This window comes from Festucalex cinctus, chromosome 4, assembly GCF_051991245.1.
Source record: "Festucalex cinctus isolate MCC-2025b chromosome 4, RoL_Fcin_1.0, whole genome shotgun sequence".
NCBI classification, from domain to species: Eukaryota; Metazoa; Chordata; class Actinopteri; order Syngnathiformes; family Syngnathidae; genus Festucalex; species Festucalex cinctus.
The window spans coordinates 8,007,847-8,026,787 of record NC_135414.1 but is presented as its reverse complement, the minus strand read 5'-3'; the positions used below and the strand labels follow the sequence as shown (position 1 = coordinate 8,026,787).

At 38.4% G+C, this 18,941-nt stretch overlaps 1 protein-coding gene across 3 annotated transcripts in view; it reads left to right on the top strand.

Moving 5' to 3' along the window:
• Positions 1-1,155: 1,155 nt before the first annotated feature.
• ripor1 (RHO family interacting cell polarization regulator 1) overlaps positions 1,156-18,941 on the top strand; it is an 18,297-nt gene continuing 511 nt past the window's right edge. Inside the window, exons 1-18 of one of the 3 annotated variants that reach the window (XM_077518570.1) lie at positions 1,156-1,313; positions 5,660-5,723; positions 5,815-5,948; positions 6,016-6,094; positions 6,203-6,226; positions 6,857-6,910; positions 7,010-7,159; positions 7,671-7,734; positions 7,814-7,857; positions 7,942-8,067; positions 9,410-9,558; positions 9,642-9,753; positions 11,234-11,365; positions 15,372-15,848; positions 15,919-16,334; positions 17,880-17,970; positions 18,070-18,163; positions 18,442-18,941. The exon at positions 18,442-18,941 is cut by the window's right edge and continues 511 nt beyond it. In XM_077518570.1, coding sequence (XP_077374696.1) covers positions 5,857-5,948; positions 6,016-6,094; positions 6,203-6,226; positions 6,857-6,910; positions 7,010-7,159; positions 7,671-7,734; positions 7,814-7,857; positions 7,942-8,067; positions 9,410-9,558; positions 9,642-9,753; positions 11,234-11,365; positions 15,372-15,848; positions 15,919-16,334; positions 17,880-17,970; positions 18,070-18,163; positions 18,442-18,521 — 2,184 coding nt within the window. In that variant the 5' untranslated portion in view covers positions 1,156-1,313; positions 5,660-5,723; positions 5,815-5,856 and the 3' untranslated portion in view covers positions 18,522-18,941. Of the gene's footprint in view, positions 1,314-5,635; positions 5,724-5,814; positions 5,949-6,015; positions 6,095-6,202; positions 6,227-6,856; positions 6,911-7,009; positions 7,160-7,670; positions 7,735-7,813; positions 7,858-7,941; positions 8,068-9,409; positions 9,559-9,641; positions 9,754-11,233; positions 11,366-15,371; positions 15,849-15,918; positions 16,335-17,879; positions 17,971-18,069; positions 18,164-18,441 lie in introns of all 3 variants that reach the window. The other 2 variants (XM_077518569.1, XM_077518571.1) reach the window with 2 other exon arrangements.

The following is an 18,941-nucleotide window of genomic DNA, read 5'->3' as shown; positions in this document are numbered from 1 at the left end:
CTGACGACGAGAAACCACAGTGACAGAGTGAGGGACATCCTTGTTGCCACAGCAACTAGCGGATACTCACTTTCCGGGAGGCGGGGCTGTATTTCAAAATAAAAGAATTTGTTTTATTTTATTTTATTTTTTTGACAGTGCTGCTTCATATTGCGTTTGTATTTACAAATGTACCTGTAGTTATTTGTCTTGCTCTAACGTGCTATTGGGGGCAGCGTGGCTCAGTGGTATATGGTGGTCGTCTCCCACCGAGGTTGTGAGTTCGATCCCATGCCATTGTATTTATGCCATTGTGACCACGGCGAAGTATCCTTGAGCAAGATACTGAACCCCCAGTTGCTCCTGCGTCATCAGTAGGTGAATGGGTAGTCAAAAATGTAAAGCGCTTTGAGGGCCTTGTAAGGTGGAAAAGCGCTATATAAATAAAGTGCCATTTGCAAGTGCCATTACTGTACACTAAAGGGTTGTTTTTAAAATGGCAAACTTGTTGTTTTTGCTTAAATGGCTAGAAACTATGCAACATTTCCACATAGTGTTCAATTCCCTATTATTTGCTTGGCAATAGCTAATTTTTTATATTGCCAATCATCAGCTCAAAAGGTTAAGTAGATTATTAGCACTTAATGTTTTTGTTTCTTATCCTTTATTTAGGTATGATTATTAAGTACAACATAGTAATTGGACGACAGCTTCAGTAGGTTATTTTTCCCCCTAAAATTGTACTTTTTACTAATAACATTTTGACTTTATTCCTGCAAAATTTACACATTTTGTATTTATCTTTTCACGTAATATAACAACTTTATTGCTGTTTAATTTTCATTTTGCTTTTTTCATCAAATATGTTATGCTCTGATCATTTTTTTTTTTTCCGTATATAGTATAACGATTTTATTCCTGTAAACAGTCGGGCGTTGTTTTTCCACTCATCAAAACTCTGTCACGTCATTTTGTCATACTTATGACTTTATGTAGAATTAAAGTTTTTCATTTAAAATTTGGACTTTATTCTCAGGAATGATTTTTCCCCCTTGTAATATTACATCTTCAGGAATACAAACCCTGTCTCTGTTTTTATTTATTTTATTATATATGTTTTCTTTGTTAATCCTGATTGCCATGCTGAGCTTTTGTTTTGAAAGTGAGCAATAGGAAGTCGTCTTTTGGCGAGTGCAATACTGTGTGGACAAAAAACTGCGAAATCGAGGAGAAGGACAGCGCCCAAAATAACTCTTGAGAAGTGTGCGGAGGAGCATCGTGTTGGATATGGGATCGCGGCCAAACTCCCCGGCCTGTCGGACTTCCAAAGAGAGGTAGGAGGAAGCTTGTTTTAATCACCAAGGTCACAAACAAGACAACCCGTTTAAGAATTCTCATCCATGGGCGACGCCAAGTAGCTTTGCTGGGATGTTGTCCCACTGATACCCGCCAGCTTGGTTTTCCCTTTTTCTCCTTTTTTGGCTCTCTCTCTACAGCTGTGTTTATGTTTATTTATATTCAAGCGATTATTTGGGTATACTGTACTCTAAAGGCCACGTTTTGGTTCTGTTTGTTGGAATATAAATCTGGCTCCCAAGTTTTTCGCTGCTCGGTTCTACAGTCCTCTCCATCCTCCGCCGAGAACCAAGTGAAGCGGCCCCCGGCCCCGGTTGTGATGCGACTTTGTTTATCCGACTAAGTGGCCCTCTGCTGCCGGGTTAGCTAATCCGCTAATCTGGAAACGAGGAGGTTGTGTTTTTATTTTAACAACGCTGCTCATCGTCACCGGTTCTTCCTCCCTCTAACGGACTCACCAGGCTGGGCTACATCAATGGAACTAGCCTTAGCTTAACAGCGGAAGAAAACAAGTCATTGTTATTGTTTGACTGCCATTTTAAGATGCTGGCGTCACAAATAGCGCTCGTGTTTCCCCAATTTGACAGGTTTTGAATTGAATTCATGTTAAACTGTGGGTAACGATAAGTGCATTACATCACTTAACTGAATTGTCAATGAATTTAGTTGTATCAAGTGTGTATTGTAAGTTTTTATCAAAATCTGGTTTGCAAAGTGTGGCAGGGAAATCACTCCCCAAATGCAGTTCAGTTAAATTCAATGTATTTGCATTTAATCTGGGAAAAACTGCTTCTAAAAATTAATATTTTGGTACAATTCTTATTCATGTGTGATTTATTTTATATAGTATTTATTTTATATAACTATTTTATAATCATTAAGTATCTTCCATCGGTATTTAATTATAGTGGTAATAGTCAAACTGTATTAATGTCACAGTGACTCACAATAATGAACTTGTGAGCACTTTAATTTATCGGGAGGAGGTCAAGTGAATACAGTAAGTACACATTTTTTGTGGCGACTTTGAGTGACCATTAACCTGACATCTCTTTCTTCATTTGACACATTTTGAATTGCATAATAGTCAACTGTAGTTAGCTGTCACCAACAGGACCTACACGAGTAGCAGTCCACAGGCCTGTTCTAAAAATAGCTCTGCAGTGATGGGACATTGTGATCTCCTAGGAAGCTCTTGGGAGTGATGATTTGAAAAAGTGAAAACTTGCAGAGATTTTTTATTTTTTTTTAAGTGTTGCATATCGATAATTGTCTTCTTCAAATTCTTACCTTGTTCAATTCACATTGATAAATATCATTTATGTTAATAATGGTAAAGTAATAAACCACTTAAATGATGATTCAGTTAAAAGTATTGTACATAAAGTTAATAAATACATCAGGGTTTCCCCCAGCGCTTTACAAACCTGGCTGCCCGCCAGGCCCCCCCCCCCAATCAGGCTAAGCGTTTCCATGTTTTCGCATGTTTTCTATGGGAAATCCTATTACATTTGTACCTAACTAAATACCTAAAGATTTAATGCAAATATATTGAATGTCAACATTAAATACAACTCATAGTCGTACCACACTTTGAGAGTCGTGTATCTAAATTATTTATCAAAGGAAGTCATGGTGCATCTGACTAGTGTTTGAAAACAATTTTCTGTTTGACCAACGATATAGTTCTCTGTATAAAAATCGTTATATGATGATTAGTAGGGAACAAGTAAACTATTCCAATTTGAAAACTTTGCCATTAGTATGTAGCTCCTAACGAGCTGATGCATTGTGTGGCTTGTGCGTGACTTTTTTTTTTTTTTTTTGGAAAGAAAACTCCAGTCTTGTGAGGTGCTTTCAAACAGTGTCCTCTTTGTTTGCCCTCCTCGCTTGGAGAGGATTAATGCAGCTAATGATCTGTAATGTAGGGAAAGGGATAAAAGATCATCGAACTGAGAGGAAAACTCATAGTATATGAGTATACTCTCTATACTGTACATACATTTTTGCGTGTGTGGGTATATGTACTCTCAGAATCTTTTGTTTACCTCAGACTCTGAGGCTCAGAGTGTAACAGAGTTGCAGTTTTTCGTTTTTTGGTCTCAAAAGTAGCAAATGTGAGCATATGGCACCTTTTTCCCCCTTTTTATTTTTAAACCCAAACCCGGACCACCTCCTGTTAATCCTCCCAGCATGTCACCCAGATTAGCGATTTGCCACTGAGGAAACCCCCCTTCCACGCTTCATCACTTGTGAAACAGAATGTTTACAATTTGATCAGAACACTTTGCACGTTGTGCATGTGTACAGTAGAAAGTTTTTTTTTCTTTTTTCTACTGAAGCTGTTAAGAAAATGGATTGATGTACTGTATATCCATTTAAAAATATTTGTGGTTGTGAGTGGAATGTAAAACAATGCAGAGCAGCCACCAGTTGCTCGATAGGCCTTGCTCATTTACAGAATCCATGTGTTAATACGGGTTTGGCTCTTGCTTGACAGATTTAAGTTACTTTAAGACTATAATCTCTTATGTGACTAGTTTAGCTCAGGCACGACCCCCCGCCCCCCCTCCTATTAGTAACCCTGACCACACTAATCTGCACGATTTTCTATCATTCCAGAAGGATTCTTCTTTTTTTCTTAACACACTCGCCCACATTGCAGGAGTAGTTTTTATATTCTCGGGCCAAGTGTCTGTGTAGAATTTCCTGTATGGAGGCCGCTAGGAGACTTCCTGCTCTCGGCTGCTGGATGTGGATGTGGAGGTGGGAAGAGGGTGGAGGTGGGAGGGGAGTTGCTCTAGGAGCATGGAAGGAAGGAAGACGAGAGACGAGCTGAAGCAGACTGCCCGGTGGCCACTGTGGCCGCCACAAGCGTGTCATGCTGTGACTCAGACACTTCAAAAATGTACCCATAGTGGAAGTGAAAGAGGTTTCTGTCTTCTTTTGCTCCCTTCTCTACTTTATTTATGAGGATATCTGACAATAGCAGGCAGGAATATTCCTTTCATAAGCGGTTTCAAAGGGGTGTCTAAAATCTCCGTAATGTTTCTGATCAATTTTGATGGGAAATTAAGAATTTTATAAATATTCCAAACTGGAAACTTTTTATGGTAATTAATTGGGAATTGAGGGGTAAGTTTATGTGAAAAAAATATCACACTCAAGCATATATGATGATATAAAATGTCTAGGGATGCACGATAATTATTGGCAATTATCGACCAATTTGATGTCAAACAGATAAACCAGATAATAGAGGAATTTGTTGATAATTATCGGCAATTTGATTTCATACAGATAAACCAGATAATAAAGAAATCCAGCAATAATTATAGACATGCAATGTTGGTCCATCTGTTGTGGCTGTGGCTCGTATCAATAAAATTCAGCTTCATGGTGCTTTACATATATTGAAACATTGTGCAAAGTTTATACAATGTTTCAATGTATTTGTTAGACTTATAGTAGGACTCGAAAGTATATTTGTATTCAAGTTAATTTTGCAAGCAATTATCGGTTTATCGGTTAACGACATCGGCACTTCTAAATTATTGGTTTATTGGTATCGGTTGAAAATAGCATTATCATGCATCCCTAAAAAAAAGTATCGCTATACACGAGAGCAGATTTTTTTTATTTTAGTTAAGTTTTCTTATGATCTAAAAATGATCTAATTGTAATTTCCCACTGCGCCCCAATATTGCAATTTCATATGCAATTATTTTTTTTCAAGGTCCTCTTCCCATGTATTATTTTTTTAATTATTTATTTTTTTATGATCTAAAAATGATCTAATTGCGATTTCTCCCTGCTCCCCAATATTGCAATTTCATATGCAATTCCAAAAAACTGCGAAGCCTAAAACTGTCAAATTGTGATGGCCTCACATCTCTCCAGATGAGCCCTGAAACGAAATAGAAAAAAGGGGAGTATACAGAAACAGACTTTTAATTGCAGCACTCTGTTAAATACTTTGTTGCAAGATGATACAAAATAGATATTTTCACACATTACCATTTGCTTCATTTTTTTTTTCTTTGACTTCACTCTAAAAGCTCGCTTGTACCTCAAATTTTGTCTGGCAACAAAAAGCAAAAAAAAAAAAAAAGAAATTATGTTTTTCCCCCATATATATTTAAGTTCCTTATTAGGAGCCAACCCTTAATTTTGTAAATTCCTAGTTCATTCCTAATAATTCCCATGGGAGGTTTCTAATTTTAGAGGTTTGCAGAATTTCACAACCCAAGGTTGCAGTGCTGGAAAAGGCCTCTCAATTCTCATTTGTGCACCATTACAGGACATGTCCTTTGGTTTGTTAAAGGCCCAGTGCTACAGTCGACCCTGCCAGCATGCTCCAGTAGTGACAAGACCCCTTCAGTCAGCAGGTACAATCCGCCTTCTTCCTCCGGTGAGCTTTCTTTATTATAGTCTTGCAGCCAAAATGAACGTTTGTCTCCGGGCTGCCCCCTCCCTCAGCGCTGTTTGATCCAAGAGAACCGTGCCTTGTAAGGAAGCAGGATGTTCACAGGCTCCACCAAGCTGCCCCCCGCCAAAACCCCCCAGCCCGAGCGGCTGGATGAGGTGTACGCCGCCTTACGCCGAGGCTTACAGTGAGTGGACATTTACCATATTGGAAATGGTGGAACATCACTGCAACTTTTGATTTGTTGTTGTCAGGTCATACTTGCAGGTCCACCAGCTGGAGCTGGACACTCTGGGCCAGCAGATCCGAGAAAACAAGAGAAACGGTCGACTGGTGAGAGGCCGCCCATTCAAACCAGTCTCACTGGTATCGAGTGGTGCCAGGCGGGATGCTAATTAGATTCTTTGTCATGCTAAATGTTTTATTTTTTTTCTTCCACAGGGTTCTTTGTATGAACAGGATAAGGTTAGTTTCAGTCACATTTTTTTTCTTTTTGTTTTTTTTTTCTTTTATTTAATTATTTGTATGTGTGTATATTTATTTATTTACATTTATATATTTTTGTATTTAATTTTTATATCAATTTTTATTTTCACTTTTATTTATTTATTTATTTATTTATTTATTTATTTATTTATTTATTTATTTTTGGTCCTCCATACATACTGAGAGCTGTTTCTGATGTTAACCCTACATAAAATACAGTGAATCCAACCCCGCTGCAAATAGTAAAAAATTGTGACTGACGCACACAAAAATCTTTGTAATTGCCTCTAAATACCATAAGGTAGCACCAAAGCACTTTTGCTATTAGATAATTCTATGGATTGATGAAGCACAAGCCAAATACAAACGGCTCCCTCTGCAGGACCTGCTGGGTCACTGGCCTGCTTGGCAATAATGGAGCAGATTAGCAACAAAAGGTGCAAATAAATCCACTGATTGACACATTTATGTAATGCTTTACCACAAAACTGTGCAGAGGTGTCGTTTTTGATGCAACTCTTATATTGGATCACGTTGGATTCTGGATACAATATCTCTTACTTGACTTCTATCTTGGTATCTTTTTTTTTTCTGTTGTTTTTTTTTTAGCAAGTGAAAGCCATAGAGAGGTTCATGCGTCGTTTGGAATTCCACCTCAGCAAGGTGTTTTTGATTGATTCATCTCCCAACATGATAATCTTTATACAGGTTTTGGTTATTTGGCTCTAACTATGTCAATCGCGGGCATGTGTTGTTTGGCAGGTGGAGGAGCTTTATGACGCTTACTGCATACAGCGGCGGCTCCGAGATGGTGCAAGTAAAATGGTGGCGGCCTTTAACTCTGCCACTGGAAGCAAAGAGGCTAGGGAGAGCCTGAGTGAGGCCAACAGGGGCTTTAGGGAATGCACGGAGGTGAGTTACTGACCCTGAGTCAGTATGTTGGCTTGAATTTCTTGACAGTATTATGTTATATATGACCTCACTAGTCTAAACATGATATTCTGATTAATATTGTGTTTGTGGAATATTAGTTATGGAGCAAAATATATATAAGGGGGCGGCTAGTTTGACACTTACTGTCGAATTAAGATGACATCACAGTTACTCGGGGCTCAGGCAACGACCAATCACAGATCACCGGTTTTCTGAAGCTGAGCTGTGATTGGTTGTTACATGAGACCTGAGCAACTGTGATGTCATTTTCGCTCAACAGCATGTGGAAAAAAATTGCCGCTTTCTGATTTTGATAAAACTGCTGGATTTTGTTGCTTAACTTATATTCCACTAGCGCAATATAAACCAAAATACAAAATTTTGACTAATGGGGCTGTATAGAACATATGTTTTTTTAAGTTGACTTCCCCTTTAATTTTGTTCCAATATATTTTGCTTTATGTTAACTGCCATGTCGGTGTGCGTGCAGCACATGTGCTCGCTTGAGAGCGAACTGGAAAGCCACATGGGAGAATTTCATGTCAAGATGAAGGGTGAGTCACTTTGCACACTCATCACTTTCTCTTCCTTCTCTTCATCGCAATTATTTATTTTTTTTCATTCATGTGGCAGGCCTTGCCGGCTTTGCTCGGCTGTGTGCGGGTGACCAGTATGAGGTAATAAATAAATAAATCGACAACAACAAAAACCACACACACCGCATCAGCAATCGTAGGACAAACTATACACCCTTTCGCCAGGTGCTCATGCGTTACGGGCGTCAGCGCTGGAGGCTACGAGGCCGCGTGGAAGTCAGCAACAAGCAGATATGGGACAGCGAAGAATATATTTTCCTGCCTCTCGTCACTGAACTTTTGTCTATCAAGGTAAGGGCTGAATTTTTTTTAATAGTACGGTTAGTTAATAGTCATGTTTCCTCAGGTGATGGATGTATTTTCCTTGGTGCTCCTTCTTAGTGGTCTTGTTCCATATTTTTACTGTATGATGCTCTCAATACACTGTACTGTCTGTGTAACTAAGGTGATGAACAATTAAATCAAAATGTTAAATAATAATTCATCTACAAACTACTGTGTTAAAGTAATTGGACATGGAAGTTTATTGCATAATCAGCTCAAACAGCAAAACACACACTGAAACAGCCTCCCATTAGGGCTGCTCGATTATGGAAAAAATAATAATCACGATTATTTTGGCAATAATTGAAATCACAATTACTCAAATGATTATTTATTTTTTGGTACAAAACAGGAAAATGTTTAAGCATTTAAAATATTAAGACCAATTTAAAAAATTATGATTTTATTTATTTATTTATTTATTTATGTTGGCAAAAACATGAAGTTGGAGTGCAGCTTGTGCACTTTTCAATAGGACAATCATTTATTTTTTGGTACAAAACAAGAAAATGTTTAAGCATTTAAAATATTAAGACCAATTTAAAAAATTATGATTTTATTTATTTATTTATTTATTTATGTTGGCAAAAACATGAAGTTGGAGTGCAGCTTGTGCACTTTTCAATAGGACAATCATTTATTTTTTGGTACAAAACAAGAAAATGTTTAAGCATTTAAAAATATTAAGACCAATTAAAAAAATTATAATAATATTTATGTATGTATTTATTTATGTATTTATTTATTTATATTGGCAAAAACCTGAAGTTGGAGTGCAGCTTGTGCACTTTGCAATAGGACGATCATTTATTTTATGGTACAAAACGAGAAAATGTTTAAACATTTAAAAATATTAAGACCAATTAAAATATATATATATATATATATATATATATATATATATATATATATATATATATATATATATTTATTTATATTGGCAAAAACTTGAAGTTGGAGTGCAGCTTGTGCACTTTGCAATAGGACGATCATTTATTTTATGGTACAAAACGAGAAAATGTTTAAACATAGAAACAAATAAAAAAAATAAAAAAATAGAATTATTTGAAGCACTATATTTATGCAAGTTCCTTTTGAATAATACAACATTTATTAAATTAGTTATTTTAAAATTTAAAATAGGTGCAGCTGTATAAATTTAAACAACTCAAAAATGAGTATTAATAATTTTATTTATTTATAATTATTTTTTTTGTATGTATGATTTTGTAATTGCGGGGTGAAATAATTGAAATTGTGAATTGAATTTCGATTAATTGCACCGCCCTACCTCCCATTGTTTTTTCAGGTGACAGAGCTGAAGAGTCTGGCCAATCATGTGGTGGTGGGTAGTGTGTCCTGTGAAATGCTCGACCTGTTCTGCCCACTCCCACAGACCCTCGCCGTCGATATTAACGACCTGGGAACAGTTAAGCTGAACTTGGAAGTCACATGGAGGTAATTAAACCTGCATTACGCACCCATGAGTCACAAAGCATGACTCTATGAAATCATCTTTTTTTGTCTTTTTTTTCTTCCAGTCCTTTTGATAAGGATGACCACCAGACATCGTCCTGCAGCACCGTTTCCAAACGTCTGTTGTCCAATCAGAGCCCTCCAGACACGCCCTCCATGCGGGAACAAGTGTTTTATGTGAGTGAATGTGAACTCTCCCATGTCATCATTCTCCGTTTAACTTATATCCTCGCCGGCCACTTCATCTGGTGCACCTTATGTGATCTATCCAAATTTGGCCTTGGTAGAGGTCTGCTATTCTTGTAAATGTTTAGCTGCTGCCGAATACAGTGTTCCCCTGTTATATTGTGGTTCATTTGCTGCGCTTCTATTACATCATTATTGTTTATTTTTTGTGGAACTCATGTCTATCATGGAACTCCCCGCTATATTACATACATCTGTAATGGGTGCCACAGTTGCTAATGTGCTTTTCAACCCTTTGTTGAACTCCAGGAGAACATTAAAAACATTTTTTTTTTCCCCCCATTGGAAATAGTGTAAAGGAGTTTAATCCATTCCCAAACACCAGATATAGTTCATTCCTATTTATGTAAAAACATTTACAGTATTTAAACAATAAAAACATTTTTTTTGTTTGTTTTGGTTTTATGGCATCAGTAGATGAATCCGTATGAGTTGCAAGTAGTTTTCAGACTGGCTTCGGGTTCGAATTTCCCGCCCTCTGTCTGCACTGTGAGTTGTGTTATGTTTAGAAAGGTGTGTGCATTTTCATTTTTCGACCACAGGTGGCAGTAGCGATTCGAAATTGAATTTCTGCATTCTGTAGGTTTGAATTTAATATCTAAAAGTCACATCTGTGGATAAGATTCAGGACCAACTAAACTATGAAAAAAAGTGTGGCTATACTGTATTTCAATAATGCACTCACAGTCACCCATGCACTTTACAGTCGTTTATTGAACATCAGTAGGCAATAAAACAAAGTAACCTCACTCAGGCAGAAACTATTGAGGGCCAAAGGTCTCTCACACCAGCCCACTTGGCCCCACTTCTTCGAGACACATGTATACACAGACACTACATAAGTGGTAGCGAACATCCCTTGTTTTTTTTTTTTGTGTGTGTGTGGTAAACACAATATGTAAACAATTGTTTTTAATAAGATAAATATTTTTGAAAAATTCTCTCAATATGGTGGATTTTTATCTTTTTGTGGGTGGATCTGGTTATGTATCCACCAGGGGTTCACTGTATTTTGGAAAATTCCGCCAACATTGTAAAATGGAACACCAGCATGTATTATTCGGGTGTACCTAATCAAGTGGCCAGCGAGCAAATCCAATGATCTATTTGCTTCAATCATTGCTTGCTATTACTTTCATTTCACTGGCTTGTTCTGTTTCAGCTGCTCCCCACCTGCTTTGTGTGTAGCGGTAGCACTGATGTGTGTGAGGATAATCGCACGGGGCTGTGTGTCAGGTCATGTGGTTGTGGAAGTGGCGTGCCGAACGCGAGTAGCCCCGCGGCCAGCGATGGCGCTATCGGGAGGTGTGACAGCGGAAGCGTGTATGAGCGGAGCTGCGGCCCCTGTAGCTGTTTAATAGTGGTTGAGTAGCCATCCAATATGTTCCTCCTCTTCCTCACCTCGCTGAAGAGCACACCTGACGGGTGCGCCGCGCCAAGACGCCGACCGACAGAGGCGGTCCACGAGGGCATGACGGACAGAACGGCTTCCTTACCGCCCACATTGAGCCGTGCAAGAGCCCCATTCAGAGGTTTACAGTCGGTGTGTGGGATGTAGTTTTAGTAATAGTGGACTTTGGTAGTTTAATAGTGTTAGCAAGTGATTGACCTGTTTGATATGAATCAATCCCTTATATCCCTATAAGGGGGTCCTTGGTTTACGGCAGCACTGAGTATGACATTTTTGGGGTTTCAAACGGTGTGCAATGAAGAAGAAACTCTATTAGCGCTGTTCAGCGAACACTAATATGTGAAAATCCACAATATGGAGAGAATATATAAAACATATAGAATATATAAAACATATAGTAGTTTTACCACTCCCACATGCTTAAAACAAACTTAAAACTCAGTTTTTAAAGTAATAGCTTTACAGTATAGACTCTTCCAGTGTGACGTCACGTTTAAGTGCGCCCCTTGCGTTGGAGGGCAGGGCGTCAATGCGAGTGAATTAGAACTAGAAAATAGGTCAAACAGTTGATAAATCAGCGGCCAATGCTATGGTGAACTTGTGCGTGGCCGACGGATGCTCTAATGTAGGGATGGGCAATCTCAGTCTTCAAGGGCCGTAGCCCTGCAGGTTTTGCAGGTTTCCCTCTTCCAACACAATCAATGGGATCCTTATCAGTCTAATGCAGAGCTTGCTGATGAGTGGATCATATATCAGCTGTGTTGGAGAAGGGCAACATCCAAAACCTGCAGGGCTGCGGCCCTCGAGGACCGAGATTGTCCATCCCTGCTAATGGCTCAAAGAGAGATGAGAGCATTCTTTCGACTGCCGGCAGTGATTCTAAACCAGGCGGAAGACAGTGAGGAGTGAAAGACGATCACGGTGGCTAGCGTGAAACTACGACACAACTTCTTTCCACCCACAGAAAGTACGAGGATATGCTCAGATCATTTTACATCAGGTAGTTTTTTTTCTTTTTCATATACAGTGGGTCATAACATTAACCTCTGATTGTAAATTTGAGACAGACGTGATGAATGTACCATATTATCTTTTAGTGAAACAACCATTCATACTATTTTTGCACAAGTATTTAAGTAATTTTGAACAAAAACTTAACAATTTAACACGATTATCACAATTAACACTTCAACTCGAGTTTGATCTCTGCTGAGGAATGTGTTGTAAACGTGGTCTGGTTGTTAGCAGCTAGCAAGCTAAGTTAGCTTGAAGACTTCGATATACAGCAAGACAAGTATATCCGGACACGAACGATTTAATGAATGACAATTTACACCATGAAAGTAGTGATCGACGTACTATTTCAAGCAAAAACAACACACCTTAAGCTTCCACTTCCACTTTTCCCTCCAATAAACTCAATTTTTTCATAGCTAGCGGCTCCAAACGACTGGTTTCAATGATTCGCAGTAATATAGTGTTGTACTCAGGATGTTTTTTGTGACACTTGATATATTTTACACCTTTTAATGAGAACGCTCGCCGAAAATCAAGCTCTCTCCATTCATTTGTTATGGGATATTTGCCCTCCGGGAGCGCAGCAGGAGCTAAGCGGTGACGTCAGCTGGAAGGGTCTATTAGCTGCTCTCACTTGCTGACAAAATGAAGACTCTCTCTTGCACAGTTCTTCAAATAAAATGTAAATGTTTGGTATTACAGTTAAAGTTCACTATAAAAGTGATACATAAACACAAAGATAATTCAATATTGTGTATTTAAACACCAAAATGTTCAAACAAACCTATGATTTCATTTGGCTGAATTCCGCTAGCTAGCTTAATGCTAACATGTAATGCGAAATTCCATTGATGGGCTAACAGAACCGGGGTTAACTAAGTATTTTTTATTTTATTTTTTATTTTTTTTTTTTTTTTTTTAATATATAAGGCCTAGAAGTATCGTTGATACAAATATTGACTGTAATTACGACTTCTGATAGACTGTGGCACGTGTGAACTTACAAATTGGGGTAGCATCGCCACTGTAGCAAATGAACTCTGTCATTAACGAGGACCCCCTTGTATACACTAGGGGAGCAGCATATAGATAAAGAGATTAACACACCAAAATCACATTTGAAACTAACACCATTTAAAGTTGATTTAGTGATAAATCACTAAATCAAGCCTATATGTATACAGTATAACACCTTTTCATATTTAAAACAACACCAAGAGCCTTAAAAAATGACTCCAACAGCAACAAAGATATATATATATGTGTATATATATATATATATATAACTATAGATGTAACATGCTGTTATATCAAAACTTTTACATCAAATAAATCTAAATGTATTTCCCTTGCATGTGAACCGCATAGCAAAACAGAATGTTTGCTTGTCGCCTTCCACCTGTTCTTTTCCTCTTGGCCCTAAAATGCGCCCATTGTTCTTGATCGACGCATGCTTCCTGAACAAATCTGTCGGACCTGACCTGAATCGCAGTGGCCTTGCGGGTTTGAAAGCCCTCATTTGTTCATGAAGCATATCCCATTGGCATTACTTACACACCACATTTGACAGCTGTGGTCATGACCGTCATGTGCAACCTTGAGACCTGACTGCCGGGAGCTTTGAAAACTACTGTTTAAGTTGTCATTACAATAGTTTAAAGAAGTTTGATCAGGTGGATAGAATCACCTGGCATACGCCAGCACACAGAGTTGTAACAAATATTCTTCCTTGGTTGACAGTCAGAGAGGTAAAGCGTGTTTAGACTTTTAGAAAACATACAGTTATGACAATTATTACATCATGAAATTGAATTTACAGGGAAGTCAATCTTAAACATTTCTTGACAATAATAACATGTTATATGTGCCTCCCTAGTCTAAACATGCAATTGATTAATATTACATTTGTGGAATATGCTGTATTGCAGCAAAATCCAGCCCTGCCTAACCATCTCAGGTAGCGGCCATTTTGCTACTTGCTGTCGAGTGTCGACTGAAGATGACATCACAGTTGCTCAGGCAATGACCAATCGTGGCTCACCTGTTCTCTGAATCTGAACTGTGATTGGTTGCTACCTCAGATCTGAGCAACTGTGATGTCATGTTCACTCAACAGCAAATGGCAAAATGGCCGCATTTTGATATTGATTAAAAACGGCTGGATTTTTCTGCTTAATTCATTCAAGCCCAAAAATGTGTAAAAACGTTTTTAATACTTTCTCAACACGTTTTTGGGAGTGAATGACAACGTTTACACAACAAAGTTTACACGTTTTTTGTTGTTGTTTTTTTTATGCAAGAGCATACTGGAGGCTTTGATGCAGCTTCTGACATGAAGAGGTGGCTTGAAGCAATGATAGTTTTTAAAAACACGGCCAGCAGGTGGCAGTAGAGTATAAGAGATCAGCCAGGGCCATGTTGCAACAAGCTGTTTGTCATCGTTTTCACCAGGAATGTGAATATTGATGAAACTAATGTTAATGGCTGCAAAATGGAAACGGATACAAATATACTTTTTTTTTTTTTCCTGATGAAAGAAGAAACTCCAATCTTTCTTTTTGTAGGTTCCATGTTTTTGTAGCAATAGAACACAATATTCTGTGGGCCTTGCAAAATCTGTCAAAAGGGGGTTTCTTTAATGAAAATGGCTCTGAGTCAATGAGTTAATTCATATTCCACCAACACCATATTTAGAGTAGTGGGGCTGTATAAAACATATTGTAAAGATTTTTTTTTTCTGTTGGCTAATTCAAAGTATATTTTATAATGAAATTGAAAAAGATCATTGATGACAGCACATTTGCCTCAGTATCTCTGAGAGGAGAATAAGACTATCCTATAATTTATGAGCTATCAATTATTGCCAACGCTTGATCAACATAATTGTATAATTGGAAGATCAACATAATTGTAGTGAGAATTATTATTTTTTTTTTTCAAAAACAACCCGCCCCATTCAGAATTAACCAATTTGTGATTTTACACCCCCCTCTACAATTCAAATAATAAATCCAAAAGCATTTTTTCAACCCAAATTACAGCTTATATAATGTTATCATTTTGCCTCCTCATTCTGTCACCTGTTTATTGTCCCCATCTGACCGCGGCTCGTTTCCTCCAGTCTCTGCTGAAGCGACAAGGAGAGCTGGACAACGGCACCGTGTGGTCCAACTCCTCCGAGTCCTCGGACGACTCGTCCAGCCCGGCCCTGGCCCACCACGCTCAGAGGCTGTCGGCCTCAAACGTCCTGCAAACCGGCGTCCCCACGCCGCACAAGTCCAGCGCCTCCACGCCGTCGCTGTCGTCCAATCAGGAGGAGGACGAGAGCGAAGCGGGCGAGGTGTTCTCCCCGAGGGATTCGGTGCACAACGGCCACCCGCAGACGTCCTGCTCTGCCGGCCCGGAATGTACTGCGACGGACGGGCTGTCAGTCCGATCGGCCGAGCTTCCGCAAAACTCGGCGGAGCCGAGCCGCTCGTTCTCGGAAGTTTCGTCCGCCGCCACCGCCGAATGTCTGGTGAAAGATTCACCCGACGTCACAACAGTCCGGACTGAAGCGGACACTCGTGATTTCAAACATTCTGATGGAGCTCCAACTGTGAGTTGATGCTTGTGTTATTATGCGCATGTTGAGTTTAAAACTGATCATTTGTATGGTTTTTCCCCAGGCTCCTTTTCCCACTTCTTCTAGTTTCACTCAGGAAGTGGAGACTGCGCTTGAGAGTTTTGACTTCCTCAACTGCTCTGACCTGGAGGAGGAAGAAGAAGAAGAAGAAGAAGAAGAAGAGGAAGAAAAGGCTGAGCATCAGGAAGAGGTTGTGCATCAGGAGACGGATGAGCTTCAGGAAGATGAAGAGCAGCAAACGCAAGAGGATCGTCACGAGGAAGATGAGCAGCAAAAGGAGGAAGAACCGCAAGAGGAAGATGAAGGAGAAAAGCAAGAAAATGAAGAGCAGCATGACCAAGATCAAAACAAGAGTGAACAAGACAACGCAGACGAAGAGAAGGAGGAGGAGCCCGAAGAGGAGAAGGACAAAGAAATCTTCGACTCCGGTGCGAGCTTTCCTACAGTAGAGAGTGAAAGGTTTGTAATGGACAGAAAATGACGGAAAAGCACTTTTTTTATTCTATTAGACAAAGCTCTGGCCTGACTAAGTTCAGCGTCTTCCTTCACTTCAATATAGTTTCTTGGTATACCACATGATGGCGCCAAAGCATAGATGGATTTTCAGCCAATAGCAGAGGACTGGAAAAAAGAAAAAGAAATCCATCCGTTGAAATTTGTCTTATTTATCGTAACTAATGTATCGATCGTGAAATGGCCAGTAAACTAAAATATAAATAATATAAAAAATAGTTGGCATGTCGGCATGCTTTTCCTTGATTTTTTTAAAAATAAATATTTATGTAATTATAATTACAGAAATTATAAATAATACAATTCTAAGATATAAGATACACTAAATAATATATTAATTGATATTAGTTTAGTTATTAATACAATTAAACGTGTGATTCATTTAGTATTAAAATAAGCAATTGTGCATATGTATAAATAGATTTCGCCTGTATTAAATCATTTCAAGTTACACAATTTAAAGAATTGACTTATTTTAGCATTGTAAATAATCAATTATATCAATGCAGTCAACTTTATTCCCCATGTATTTTATTTAAAAAATGGTTAATGTATTATAAAAGTATTGATAAATAATAAAATTTAAAAATGACAGTGAATTATTATTTGACTACTAAACAATTTTACATATTTATTAGTGTTGTTCCGATGCATTTTTTTTGGCCCCCGATACCGATACCCAGCTTTGCAGTATCATCCGATACCAATACTTGAGTTTTTTTTTTTCCTCAACATGAAAAAGCTGTCCTGCCATTGGTTCAGAGCATTCAAGGGCGAATAGGATATCTTCGATCGGCATGCAGTGAACATGTCACATATCAGTGAATGACGTGCACCAGCAAGACACAAGATGCTGTATCCAAAATCCTATATTAGAATTGGAATTAACGGTATCAGCATGTTACTTGTGAGTACTCACCGATACCGATACCACTGTTTTAATGCAATATCTGCACCTCTGCCGATACCAGTATCGGTATCGGAACAACACTAATATTTATTAAACATCTTTGTTTTATTTTATTTCTTTTAATAATTGGGTCATTATAATATTAATAATGCATAATACCATTTTAAAATAACACCAAAATAATCTTTTAGTATAAGAAAACAATTGAACAAATGCATGAAACCTTTTATCTTGATTTTTTCACCCATAAAGAGGTTATTTAATATAAATTGCTTAGCTCTAATCATTATTTCAGTATTAAAATAAACACTTTTTTTTCTTTATTTTGTTGAATAATTGTTTAGGATTACATTAATGAGAGTGAATTAGTTAATTAGATATTGATTATACAGAATACAATTAAAAAATATTGAATTAATATTACTACTTAATTAATTATAGTTTCAAATAAAAAAATGACGTAACAATTGATCAAAAAAAAAAAAAAAGCTACAAAATGATAAAAGCAATTTAAAAACGGTATTGAAACTCAAAAGTAAAAAAAAAAAATTCTCCTGATTTTGCTTTTGTTGCGCCGGCAGTGACGACGAGGCGGGCGACGGCCTGGAATTCCTCATGGAGGCTCCGGAAGGATTTCGAAACTCCGACGAAGACCGCGTCTCCGAATCGCAGGTGCGCCGACGCCGCTGTCCTGCCCTCGACACCGTCGGATGTTCGAAGACGTAAACAAACAAACAAACAAACAAACAAACAAAAAAATGTTTCCATTAGGAGTCGAGTGCTGAAGAGGAGCAAGATTTGAGTCGGGTGCGGCTGCCTGAGGAAGAGGAGGGGCACTGTGAGGAAAAGGGAGACGAGCAACACGGTCAGTGTGTGTGTGTCCTAAATGTATTCTTTATTTATTATTATTCTGTGAAATTGTATTCATTTATTCCCAACAGTCCCATCTCTTCATTTTGTAGTCTTTCTTTTAGTTGCGCTTCCAGTGCGTGGATGTGGCTAAGATTTTTTATTTTTTGTCCAATCAGATGCCAGCTTCTTTGTGTTGCCATGTCAATGTAATCTGCCCCGGACATGTCTGTAATAAAAGAAACAAAATGAGCTGAACTTGTGCTTCTGATGTCTTTGACTTGAATCTTCCAGGGCAGGATGCGTCACATGACATCCAAGAGGAGGCGGAGCGTCCCCCGACTCCCAGCCAGTTAGCCACCACCGTGTTCTAATTGGACGGCACGATCATTTCCACTCTCGTCTCAACGTGCTCGTTGCCAAGTCGACAAGCAAGCTCTTCCATTCCTGCAGAGTTTGTGCACACATTCGCCTTGTTCTGACCAAGAACCATAAAACACATTTCTTCTTCTTCCAAAGTCTTTCAACACCATTGTGCGGCCTGCGTTCATACCACTTTGTTTTGTAACGATCCACTAAAAGCAGGCTCAGTTTATTTCAAGTGATGAAACAAGCCGAAGAGAATGTTTTTTCCTTATTCGGCATACAATCAATGACTGGGGCCAGTTGTCAGCGTTTGCTGTAATGATTGGACTCAGAACTTTTTTGCAGTGTTTGCCAGCAAGTAAAGCTCTTTAGGAGAGATTCCACGTTGGTCATTTCCACGGCGCGCTATTCGAGTTGTTTGACGTCAT